The 13,312-nt window shown below is 40.0% G+C and overlaps 1 protein-coding gene across 1 annotated transcript; it reads right to left on the bottom strand.

Annotated features, from left to right (window-relative positions):
- Nucleotides 1-80: 80 nt before the first annotated feature.
- On the bottom strand, nt 81-8,890 carry LOC142384804 (DEP domain-containing protein 7-like). The gene is made up of 12 exons (XM_075471111.1): nt 8,720-8,890; nt 8,091-8,276; nt 7,838-7,979; nt 7,640-7,735; nt 7,224-7,408; nt 5,449-5,650; nt 4,690-4,841; nt 3,597-3,755; nt 3,326-3,468; nt 3,039-3,164; nt 1,865-1,940; nt 81-812 (listed from the first exon to the last, which is right to left on the bottom strand). Exons 1-12 carry the CDS (start codon nt 8,784-8,786, stop codon nt 601-603), a joined length of 1,746 nt encoding a protein of 581 aa, XP_075327226.1. The 5' UTR covers nt 8,787-8,890; the 3' UTR covers nt 81-600.
- Between the last annotated feature and the right edge of the window lie 4,422 nt (nt 8,891-13,312).

The following is a 13,312-nucleotide window of genomic DNA, read 5'->3' as shown; positions in this document are numbered from 1 at the left end:
ACTTTAGCACTTTCTTTCATCTAATAGATACAGAAAAACCTTGGCAGGGGCAATAATATTTCATCACATGAAATCTTTATTTGAATCAGTTTCATTATTAATACATTTGACAGGCATTATTTTCAATGAAAAGATTGTGATACAATGGGTTTTGTTGAATAATAAAGCAAATACATGTGCAAACATCCTGAAAGCATCTTTCATATTCACATATTTACAATACTCTGATTGACTATTAGTCACAAACATCACTGTAACACAACGAATAGTTGAGAAAACTTAAGGGAAAAGGCAATCAGCTGTAAAGGTTCTTTCAATTGACTCACCTGAAGGGTTCTGTCTGTTTAGGATAACGCTTTGAACTACGGAACCTAAGTTTACACAATACATGATCACTTCACTGAGTAAAGTAAGAAATGCTGCAGCTGGAACCCTAATTGTTCCTCAGCTTTCTTTGTTTACAGCGTTTCTTTTGAGTCAGATACTTTACAAAATATATTTCAAAACAAACAAAAAGATGTCACTAAAACACAAAAAGTACATCTATAGATAATGGGGAAACTATTAATAAACTTAACAAAAACCTTTCTTTTAACATATCTACAGCTCACTGACAGCAGAGTCACCAAAGTACTGGTTGAATATCTCTGGGTGGGATTGGTAAAACTGTCTTAAGCGACGCTTTCGCTCCTTCGCTGACACCTTGATATCCAGGTGGATGCTGTTTAAGAGGATCAACAGTTCCTGGTTCGTGGTCTCCTTTGTGGATTCAGTGCAAGTCCTGCTGGAGACCTGCTGACTGATAGTAGAACCTGAAGGACAAAGAGAAAAAAAAAACATGTTAACAGAGAAGCAACAGATAATTTTCTTTGTTTATGGTATGAACTGATTTGTTTTGGTCACTTAGGGACACAAAATTGGAATAAAAAAAATACCTTAAAAGCTTTAAAATCCATTTAAACATCAAAGATGAAACTGAAGTTGGAAGCTTTTACCTCAAACTTTGGTCTCCACACACTCCTGAGGGAAATATCTGCTTTGTTGAAGCTTAACGCTCACTTATACTGAACAGTTATTAACTAACTTTGACACTCAGCTGCTGTGCTAGGCAGGTAGTGTGTAATAAGACCAGTACTCCTACTTATTGTCATTTGGATTAAAGGAACTGCATTAGGCTGGTTTAGGTCATATTTATCTAACAGATTGTTCATGCAAACACCAGAGTAAGTTATGGAGTTCCTCAGGGTTCTGTGCTTGGACCGATTCTTTTCACTTTGCACGTGCTTCTATTAGGTCATTTTATCAGACGGCATGGCATAAATTTCCACTGTTATACTGATCGGCTGTATTTATCTATGAATAAACATTAAACCAATCTTTTGGTTGGACTACAAATATGTCTAAAAGACATGAAAAAACCTCAATGGATAATTTTTCTGCTCCTATATTTAGACAAAACCAAACGTGTTGTATTTGGAGCCGAGTGCTTCAGGAAGATACCGTCTGGCTGTACAGTTGCTCCAGATAGATGTCGAGGGAAGTGTGCTCTTCTTTCATTAATTCCACACATTTGAAGTGTTTGTTTTGAAGTGAGTTTTCTATAAAACCTTTTGCTTTAAAAAAACAAAATCAACAGCATTGTTATCAGCTGAAATACCACGAAATCTATATGTTTCACGTATTAAAAGAGTTTAAAACCAAAATCTAAAAACAAATATTTGAAATGTTCTTTTATGTCAGTCTTCAATATTTTTGTTTCCAGGTAACAAAAAAAAAAAGTATGTGTCTCAGTTTCCTTTCTTAAGTTTCTAATATATAGTCCAAGTGTTGGACACTGCTGTTGCCTTAGGACTCGGTCAGTTACCTGTCACATCGGGTTGTTTGCCCTGAGCAAGGCTGGCCAGCTTGTCACTGACTCCCTTGTGCAGAGCCCCCGGTATCTGGAGGGAAGACAATCAAGCGTTGATTAAACTGTCATTGGCTCTTTTCATTTATCCCCTTAAAAAAAATAATTTAGACTAATTTAATAATACAACAACATTCGTGACACAGTGCAGTATTGTCAGGGCAGGGCTTAGTTACAGTTTTTAAAAAGGGCTCAGATTTAAATTAAACTGGATTTATTTAACTGGAAACAACAGCTAAGACTGAGTTTTAGTCTTGAATTCTTGAAGTAAATTGGTTTACACTATGTATGAAACACCCACTCAGTTAGAATAACGCTCCTAAATAGTTTCTGAAGGTGGATGAAAGCCTGAGCTTTTCTGTAGCTGGGCTGAGTTACACTTAATGGCATAGAAGACATGCTACTACCCTCAGAGGCTAAACATTCAACATGGCTGCTACCGCCGCTCGTCGTGGGATTGGAAGTATAACAAGTTACTATCATCTCTGATTAAAGGCTGCTGGTCTCGACTGGGATCTTTGCAACATTCAATTCAGAATCTGTGGACCGCGGACATTTAAAATCTGGCCAGGAATGAGTCTTCCGATGTCTATATGAACCTGGCTTCAGCAGAATCACAGGGAATTAAGACCCCAGTCAACATTCTAGTTACATACAGATACAGATTCATACTAATGTCTTTTATTTCATGTAGACATTTGTCATGAAAACTGTGAAGATGGATGAAATTATGGTGAAGAAGCTGCTGTGCAGCCGATGCCATATGTGAGCACAGCAGTTAAAATGTTCCGGGGCCACAATTTTTGCTGCTTTATCATCGTCTCTAATAGGCTTTTCTCTGTTGCCCCTCAATGTGTAACATGAGATCTGTAAACCTTGTAAAAGGCAGGTTGCAGGTGCGATTTATCCATCCATTGAAATCTTTCCATTGGAGCATCTTTAAAGACGTTAAACATTAAGTCACCATCTGTACAGCAGAATGGAACTGTTGTTAACAACTAACACTCATCAACGATACATTAAGTTTAGTTTTGTCTCTTTAGAGCAACACTTAACGGGCTGCACTGTCTCTTTAAAGTACCCAGAGATCCATTTATGGGAGTGGTGCAATACAGTGTGATAGCGCAGTTACCTTAAAGATTTCCTTTATGTTGCTAAGCATAAAGACCAACATGAGGTCCTCTTTCTCCTTTGAAAAAGACTTGCTGTGTAGTATTGCCCGGGAGAAGGACTTCTTCACTGCCAGTCTGTTTTCTATCTGTCAAAATACAGACAATGGGGAGTAGATCTGTGGAGGAAACTCATTTTCATGCTGCTTTGCAAGAGGCTGCACCATTTTAAGTATCTGAAAGTTCATTCCCATTATTCAGTTCTAAAAAAAAAGTCTGTTTCGAGGGTAAATAACGCCCCTGTTCTCACCTCCTTGTCCACTTTTATCCCCTGCGGATCAGCTGCCAGAGACATAAATGTGAGCAGCCTGCGTAGCTCTTCTCTGCGGCTCTGTGGCAGCAGCTTCAGACACAGCTGCAGCGCCTCCAGAGCCTTATCTAACTTGGCTTTCACTAAAAACCCAAAAAGGGACGTACACCAAGGAAACAGAAAGGTACACAACGTTCAGTTTGTTGCGTTTTCAGATGAGAAAGACGCTCTGTTACATACGAAAAGTCTGGGCCACAGTTTTGCTTCTTACCCAGCAGGTCGGTGATGGCCGTGTAGATGTCAGTCATGTGCTGAGGCAGCAGCGGGGGCCTGTTTGTGTTGTGATGTTTGACCAGAGTCCCAAACAGCAGCAGCTTACACTGGGCCAAGCTGCTCTGGGAGAGACAAGTCTGCTCCTCACCGCTGAAACCTGGACTTAACAAAGTGAATATTCCAACACTGTACAGTTACCACTGATGGATTTTAATGCAACATCTACAGTGAACACAGAGCCAACAGAGAATGTAAAAGTAGCAGCATGTGCTTTGTTTTTGCTAATGTCATACAGATCTGTCTCTCTTGAGTTATGATTATCAGTTGGTCTTCAGTTTCTTCACCCCACACGTTGTGAAGGTGCTGCTTGTTTCGGACGGAGAAACGAAGATGCCGAATGAGAGAGGGTTGTGTGTTACGTGCCGAGGAATCGTTCGAATTCGGAAAGCTAAAAAGGCCAGAGTGAGCTCACTCACCGACGCAACGCCGATGTATAAAAATATAAAAACCCAACGGTATGTTATATACCAGAAATACAAGACAGGCTGTCCACCGTCTTACTGATGGAGGTGGATAGAACAAAAGATGAATGACTTGTTGAAGCAAAAGGAAAATCATCTTTTTTTTCTATTGAGAGACTACAACAAAAGAGGGGATGAAGCCAGGCACCAAATCTAACGGCACTTACGTTCCACATACTGTAGGAATAAGGATACCCAGTAATGACAGACTCCCAACAAATCTCCCGACTGATGTCAGGACAGCTGAGTCGCTGCTCATCTTTTGACGTTTTGCCTGTTTCGTCCAAGCTCCTTACGCACTTATTTGTTTTCTAAATTGTCTTCCCATTTGTCTAGGTATCTAACTTACCACACTTACTCTAGCACTAGTTATGCTCTTAGCTGTTTGGTTTTGGAAGGAAATGCACTTATGATTTCTTGTGATCTGAAGTTCTTGTGCCTACCGATGTGGAACACACTTATTGTAAGTCGCTTTGGATAAAAGCGTCTGCAAGATGACCGTAATGTAATAATGTCCTTAATGACAGACTCAGCTCCCACTGATCAGCGTTACTGACTTGAAGCACTTGCCTCCCACTTGGATGCTGCTGCCCGCTGGGTCTTGGCTGCTGCCCTCCTTCTCTTGGGGGAAACAGTGAGGCAGCTCCCTGCTCAGCTCCACCACAGGCTGGTCAGGGAGGAAGTCCAAACAATCCAGAGCTGCGCAGAGCCACTCGTCTTCTCTGAGGCAAACGCAAGAGCATACACAGTGAAATGGATGGTTAGAGTTACAGGGTTAGATATACAATATGTTGAAGCTTAATTAAGGAACAAACAACTCTTTACTCTGAGAGCAGTCACCCTCCTTGTGTATGTTGGAATTCCTCTTGCAGCCTGAAGCAGACAGACTTCCAGAACTAAACAAACTACTTTATTCAACCGAATTCCTCCCGCGAAGGGAGGGATAATATGTTCTGGCTGGGGTTATTGTCTCTTCTTTCCTTTACTCCTTGGAGTAAAGGAACTGAAAAATCAGCATCAGCCAAATAATTTGAAGGATGTAACAATTTGTAAAATGCACCCAAAGAAGAGAGTAGAAAGGAGGTCTTTTCAGCATCCCATAAAATATAAAAGAGGGCGTAACACACTGATCCAACAATGTAAATCAAATTTAGAAGAAACTATACGTGTTGTCATGGATCCTGTTAATGCCCGTGTAATCACAAATAAAGCAAATGGGCTGCAACAAAAAAGTGGACAGACATCACAGCCACGATTTAAAACCTTAAAACTCCTCGTTAGTGTGAATAAAATGCAGGAACAGACAATGAGATTCAAAGCCAATCATACTGGGAGTTCTTGAAGGCCTTGAGGATCTGTCTGTCCAGGTGGTTGCTGCTGTAGATCAGGTCGGGGTTACCATGAGCCACCAGGTTGGTTGGAGGTGGGGAGGTTGGGCTCTGGATGCACTGGAGCACATTCTCCAGCAGGGGGAGCTCCACGAGGCTTAACAGCCTGTGCAGGGTTTGCTCCTGCCACACCTCATCTACCACTGGAGAACAAACAGAAATGGTTTCTGAATTGTACAGACTGGATTTTGCACCGAGTTGCTGCAAAATTGTTGGGGGTCTCTACATTTTAATCTGGCAGGACTTGCCATTAACATGATTTAAAGTACTCAGGAATGTAAGTGGAGGTGGTGCATCAGTTTTGTGCTGCCAAACCAATTAATCTTTGGAATTTATCTTGCTCAGTTTGTCCAGATTTGATCATTCTGACCAACTTTTCATCCAAACAAAACTAAATATGAACAGATAAGCATGGTAGCAGGGACAGGTAACTAATCATTTTCCTCAAAAGGCACCCTTGTGCATGTCTTATGCCCAGCAGATTCTGGGATACGATCGATTCCATAGAAAAAAAAACATCCATATATTAAATGTAGCTCTTCTCCCTCCAAAGAATAAACATGCAGTATATTGCAAAACTCTTGATCCACTTGTCATTTAATTTCTATATTTTGCTCCTAAGCAGCCAGACTTATAGTTTTCCAGACTTTCTGTGCGTCTTTCAAAGTTTTTCTTTGGACATTGGCTGCTTTTTCACCCATTTTCATTCCAGTCTTTATACCATTTACAGAGAAATGTTTCTGTTTGTTTGTTAAGCCACTTAACACTGACCTATTCATCATTTAAAAACAAAAAGATCACTAACTCAGGGGACGAACCAGTGTTGTGTCTACATATAACAGACAACTGAGCAAAGAAACCATTTTAAATTGGATCTTTAAGCACTTTGTTACCAGCAGCCTGTCACAGAGACACATCATTTGTTCCCGTTTCTTTAGTTTCATCTATGAAAAACAGCAGAGATAACACAGTCTGACAGACAGAAAACAGGATTTTTGCAGCAACAAGGTGATTCCCAAAGAGCTGTTAGCTGAAAACTTGGCATATCTCAGCATGGTGTGCAGTGTGTCCTTAAAACATTTGAGGAAACTGGACAAGTGGAGGACAAAAGAAGAAGTGTCAGGCCTAAAGAACTATCTACAGCAGATGAACAGGATCTGAAAGTGATGTCCTTAAGAAAGAGGAAAAAATCCAGCAAAGACCTGACACAGGAGCTGAGAGATGCATCTGGACCTTCAGCTGATCCATCTGCTGTTGGCCCAAGCCTCATCAGAAATGGGCTCCATGGAAGGGTGGCTGTCAAGAAGTCGTTCTTAAGGAAGGGAAACAGGGAGAAAAGGCTGAGCTGTGCCAAAGGACACAAGAAGTGGGCTGAAAATCAGTGGCAGCAGGTCTGATGGAGGGATGAATCCTCCCCAGAGCCCGGAGCTCAACATTACTGAAGCAGTGTGGGATCATGTTGGCAGAGAACGGAACAAAAGGCAGCCCACATCCAAAGAAGAGCTTTGGGATGTAAAGGTTTTACATTTATGTTTGCATGTTTCAATGACTCGCTGCACCTATTTGATGTTATGTTTTCCTGGAAATACTTTAAGAAATAATTGGAAACCGCAGACTTTTTTTCTTTTTTTTTTTTAAAACAGAACTGTGTGTGCATCAGGGTAAGAAAAAAGGCACATGGCAATAAAGGTAAACAGGATCACACGACTGACTTACACGACTGTGGTAAAACCGAGTCCGTCAGTGCTCTGCTGGGGCTCACACTGTCCACGAGTGGCTCCAATGAAAGGTTAGCATTGAGGCGAGTCTCCAGCTGGCTGACCAACATGGATGCCTCACAGACTTTGACAGGGGTGGACATCTGGACGTGTGGCTCAGTGGGACACATCTGATTCACAGGCCTGCGACGGAAAACAAAGACAGCCGAGCGCTCACACTGATGACATGCTGGGAAGCTCTTAATGCATTAAGACATATAATGAATTATCAGAAGCGAATAAAGACTGTAGTACATCACGACATGCACAACTACAGCTGATGGTGTATGCATTACATACGTGTTTATTTAGATTTATGCGACTGAGAGTTTATTGCAGGTTGTGCAAGCTGAACATTTTAGAGCAAATACCGACCGGTCTGGAGGAGCTCTGCAGAAGAGTTTTTGAATCCCATTCATAAGCACACCTTTTTCCAACTCATCTACTGAAGGCGTACATCCACCTACAAACCTGCGTGAAGGCACAGGTCAACGTCAGTGCACCCTGACAGCGCATTCACCTTTCATTATGGCTGGATTTTTCAAACAAGCTGGTGTATTCGCGGTCTCAAACCTGTACAGAGCACTCTTACTGTCCTGAAACACATCCCGCCTCCTGTTTTTGCCAAACACTTTGGTTCCCACTGCCTCAAACACGTTGCACTCCAGCAGGGCCTGGCACACACACATCACCTTGTCCCGTGACACACTGGCACCTTTAGTTTTAACCAAACAGATGGGTCAAATGCCTAAAACTGAAGTCACAAAAGGTGATTTGGGTAAAATTGAATCCTCAGATGCTGAAATAGAAATCCGTAGAAACACACCTTCAAAACCCCTGGCATGAGTGATGTGTTCTGTCACCACATCCACAGCCTCTGAGCCGAGGAAGCAGTCGCTGTGGGACTTGAGGTGGACGAGTCTGCGCTTCACCGTCACCGTAGACTTGAGGTGGGAGATTAGGCTGCTCCACATGGAAGAAGACTGGGCTGGCTTGGTGGCAACTCCGGGAGCTAAGAGGAAGATGCAGAGAAACAAGAGTACAAACAAGTGCAAACATCAAAGAAACACAGGAGCTCTTACCAAAACCAGTTCTCATTCCTTGAGTTCGGTGCCCTTTTTATGCTTCAATGACTCACATCTCAGTGTGAAGAGGCTCAACAAACTAACAAAAGCAATCCTCTGAAAATGCTCTGGCTCAAGGACACAGAAAAAGCAGCCAACGTCCAAAGAAAAAAACTTTCAGAAAGCCTGAAGAACTATTGCTCAAGACCACTTTTAAAGATTAATTATCTGGAAGAGGGGAGATTAAATTAATCTTAATCTTTTGAGTACAACTAACTCTGAATCCTGTGGAAAACTCCTCGGAGTATTTTATGTTGTTGCTGCGTGATAAGGCCTCCCAGGGCTGCAGAAAAATCAACACTTCGTTCAAACGCGAGTCCAATCAACTCACCTTGAGGACGCACACACAGTTTCTCTGCAAGGTTCAACGCCGCACCTCTTTCTCTTATTGAAGCCATGTTTCTTGACGGATGCAAATGCTTTCTGGGACGCACTCCTTTAACTGTGAGCCGGCGGGAGCACAAGCAGAACGACGCAAACTGCGGGCATGTCTGTGCTGAGCGAAACCTCTGTTCCATGTGCAGATTTAACTTTTCACCGCTAGATGGCAGCAGCCGCAAAGTCACACTGAGCTCGACTGGATGACGCAGGATTCTGATGGATGGTTGAATTAAAAGAAATGAAAGGGAAGGGAAACAGAAGGAAACAGTTTGTTTGATCCTCTCCCGAGTTTTAACTAGGGATGCCTTCGTGTTCAAGCATCTGTCAGGAATAAAAAAAAAAAAAAGGAATAAACAATTAGTTAAACAACAATCAGGGTCTTTAGTGACAACACTGTCCAATTTATTGCATTCATGTGACACAAAATCACAACACTTCATGGGGAGATATCCGATCATTTCCTTGGGCAAGCTTCTATAAAAGGAAGAGCTAGATCAGACAGATATCCATCTGATTTCCATGGTTAATGTGAATATGACATTATAGGATAATGCTATTTTCCCCTCACAAATATATCTTAAAATCTTCCATGAAACATCTTTATTTGAGAGGTCCCTTTAGAAATAAGGCTACCATGGATGCAGTGAGTTCCAGTTCCTGAGAAGCAGCCATTGACTTTTTCCCCTCATTCTTTTAAAATAAGTCATGTACTGTCTTCCTTGTTGTCTGCCTCATCAATCGTGTCATAACTTGACAGATTTATCTGTTGGCACTTGAAAAGTGTTGGGGATTACCATAGTTTACCAAGTAGTTTAAATCACTTCCACCTCTACCAGCTACAACATTGATGACTTACACTGATCCATCAGAATTAACACTGTGCATTTCATTGTATATTAGTAATAGGCACACAATGCAGAACTAATATATGGAAGGTTTATGCTTTAAGCTTATTAAATGCTTCATTTGAATGAATTAAAATGGCATTAGCAAGGCACAGAAGCGTTCAGTTAGACCTCATTGCCTCTTTAACCTTCTGCTCATTTTTGCAGGGGACATTTTTAGTCACTATCTCACAGAACGTGTGTTGAACTCAGTTGAAACTTGAGCCTTCTCCGCCAGAGTTTAGGTTTTGTACTCAGAAAAATCCCCTAGATGTCGCTGTATATTCAAATAGTGTGTCATATGATTGATTTAAAAACAGAAGAAATGCAACAAATATGTTTCTGTGAGGAACATAATTCACTTTCTGTGAAAAATATGGTCTGGGTGGTTAGGTTTCTTATGGATTTATTCAATCTTTTGATGCCTGTGAGGAGTGGACCTTCGGGTAACTAGGTTGCCATTGCTGAACACAAGATGGGTCCTTTTCTGAGCAACATAGGATTACAATTACAGCAGAGAATAAACTTAAATGACTTGGAGCAAAACAAGCTGAGACCCCAAGAGTATGCAGCAGGGGATTCTGAACTGTTCAGAAGCAGAATTTCAGGTTGAAATAAGAGGGATGCGACAGGGTATACTGATCTAACCTGCAGGGCCACTTTGAATCTATATCTGCGAATGTTATCTCACGGTTGTGCTGGGAGCCTAACCAAACAAACTTTATTCATTTAGTGGAGGCGGTAAATGACAGTTTATGCCGCTTTCAGAAGACTTATCTCTTACATCTTAATTTTTCTTTTACAGACACACAAGTTCGACAAAGAGTTGGTGAAAACTCTTGAAAACAAGTCCACAAAATACAACTATAGCAAGTGTATGCACTGGAACGCAACACACAGCAATAGCTAAGGACAGAACATGGAGAGATCCCAGATGTTTTCATCACGGATCAATCATTGAATAATTCTAGCAGTATTACTGCAGATCACTGGACATGTTTGGCATCATGTAAACCTGACGAGGACACCAAATATCCGAGCAGCTGGGACATTTTACGGCTCATTTTCCAAAGTGTCGCTTCACAGTGCTTGAAACTGGTAGAGAAGTTCTAGGTGTTTTGTAAGAGTTCTAGAGTTTCAAAAAAATGATGGATGGCATCAGTTTGTGGAACCAAACATGCAGGAATAACCAACAGAAGAATCAAATGTTGATGAGAACTATCTTCTGTGTGGACTGAAGAGGTTCAGACTGCTCCAGATCCATCACAATATCACCAGAAAAGTCACTACATGTTCCACACATATATGGTCCTGTAGAGGCCAGTGGCTGCCCTCAGATCAGAGGGAAAAAACGCGGCTGCAGAAGCAAAGAGAGAAAAATAGTTTTAACGATACTTAGGAGACTGAGCTTATTGGCCATTCTTCAATCAGAGAAGAGCTGCCTTTATTGTGTCCATCAGTGAGCTGCTGTTTTAGTGTATCTACAAGAGTTGTGGGTGAAGATTTTAATATCACGCCAGAAAAGATGAATTAATAAAAATAAAAAAAAAGCAATAACACAGTGATATCTTCTGCAAAAGTTATTGAATCAACAGTTAACAGTAATAAAATAAATTTAAAAAAAAAGTTTTATAAGTTAAAATTTCAGATCATACGACAGTTTTTACATTTCAAAATCTTCAGTAATGTCAGTCTGAATTTTTAAATATAGCCAACTGTATGCACTGCACTCCAACATCTGTAGGAGGCTAATTTCACTTTGGGTATTACCAGTTTTCCTAGTATTACTACTTTTATTTCAGTGAATAGTTAATTGCTTTTTTATGCTTGTGAGTCTGCAGTTATTATTTATGTGTTTTTTACTTCTACATTGAAAATCAGCACCAACAAATTGATAATATTCAGGTAAGTTCAACACTTAAGTCATTTTTGGTCCACACACGTTACTCCCTGTTTTGTTTAAGACAATTTTACAAATACTTCATCATTGATTTGAGGGTTCATAAGTAAAACATCATTATTACTACTTATCAATCCTTAATTGTAGCTGACAGCTTTAAAGGTCAGTATCTCCCCTGAAAGGACTGCATTAGTAGAGAAAGAAATGCAAACATGTTATGACTCCTTAGGTCATATCACTGAAAAGAGTGAATCTTTTACAGGAAATAGAGCCGTTAGCATTAGCCATTTTGCTAGCAGGGTTAATTAATATTTACTAACAAACCACTTTTTCTTTCTTTGCCCACACTACCACGTATTTTAATTTGCTATAAAAGTTAGTATTTATATTCACAAGAATGTGCTTATCAAGCTTTGTTTTTGTGCTAACTTAAGAAATAATTTTAGACTTTTAGAGCTAGCTAACATTTAGCTAGTCATTAGCGTTAGCATGCGTTTTACCTAGTTTAGCTCATATTAAATTGACTTTAAAAAAACTGGACACACCCACAAAACATCTGTAAGTGTTTTAAACTAACATCTTGCTTTGAAATTAGAAAATTAAATCTGCTTAATTTACTTTTGAAATATGCTTTGTAAGGTAAGGAGGAAAAGTGGATTTCTCTTCATTTCAGACATGATGTTATGTGATTGTATGTTATTAAATCTTGGTAAAAGGCATCAATTTGCACCAAAGTTATCAATTCTGACTTAATTATAGATCTTTATTTAAAACTGTTCACATTAAGACAGCTGCAGGAGGGACATGATGATAATGTTAATTTACAGTTTGAAAACTCACTTTATCTGATAAAAGCATCAATGACTTGTGAATTACAATAAACATTGGATAGCTTTTATTATAAATAAAAGTAAAGTATATTACTGTCTAAAACTCATTATCCTGATGCATCCCTTGTTATCCCTTGTTTACTATTTTTTATTAAACTTCAATATTAGTGGTCAGTAGTGTTTTTAAGATTGATATAAGTAAATAAGTAAAAAGGCAGTAATAGGACTTTTTTCTCTGCTGAAACTTCGACTAGAAGCACAAGTAAAGGGAAAATCCCAAATGAGTTATTTTCATCATCATTTACAATCCAGTTTCCCTCCAAAAAAATCAAAATATAAAAAAAATGGTTGCGATACGGTGTAAAATAATGACATAATAAAAAAATTGCCACTGTCTGTGCTCATTTAAGACAGATAAACGAAGTGTGAAACTATACATACAGGTTTTAATACTTCATACTTCTCAGAAAAGATTTTGCTTATTTCAGCAAGACAACATTCTGGGTGCTACACACCCAGACATGTCTTCTACTGAAAACATTTATATTTCCCAGGTGCTGTGATGATGATATCCTAACAGTTATAGTCTGTTTTTAAACTAGGAATTTGTGCAGTGCAACAGTAAACAGCTGTTTAACGACTCTTTTTTGTAGTACACCACCAGTAGTTCAGTGTTGCATTGCTGTTAGTTGTGCTTGATTACATTCGTGAGAATATCACAGCTTCGGTGTAACTCTCGGTTCTTGGCGCAGTACATATAAACCACAGAAATGATCGTGCTTAATGAAAATGTTACTGTTGAGTGGCCGGTGGTTCTTTTTATTTGTCTTTGTGGCTCAGAGGTGGTGGTTAATACTTGCTCAACTGAGTCGCCAGGAGAGCATTGAGTCTTCCTCCCTTAGTCGCACTCACCATCAAGCTTTCACACT

Source organism: Odontesthes bonariensis, chromosome 7, assembly GCF_027942865.1.
Source record: "Odontesthes bonariensis isolate fOdoBon6 chromosome 7, fOdoBon6.hap1, whole genome shotgun sequence".
Taxonomy (NCBI): Eukaryota; Metazoa; Chordata; class Actinopteri; order Atheriniformes; family Atherinopsidae; genus Odontesthes; species Odontesthes bonariensis.
Note: the sequence above shows the minus strand (reverse complement) of the source record. Positions and strands in the feature narration are given on the sequence as shown.

What these genes read in the sequence shown, in the direction of transcription:
- LOC142384804 (XM_075471111.1), bottom strand. Translation starts at nt 8,786, where the DNA reads ATGGCTTCAATAAGAGAAAGAGGTGCGGCGTTGAACCTTGCAGAGAAA. An exon ending in ACTGTGTGTGCGTCCTCAAG is followed by an intron (nt 8,277 to 8,719) that starts GTGAGTTGATTG and finishes TCTTCCTCTTAG; the next exon opens with CTCCCGGAGTTGCCACCAAG. An exon ending in GGCCATCACCGACCTGCTGG is followed by an intron (nt 3,469 to 3,596) that starts GTAAGAAGCAAA and finishes TTGGGTTTTTAG; the next exon opens with TGAAAGCCAAGTTAGATAAG.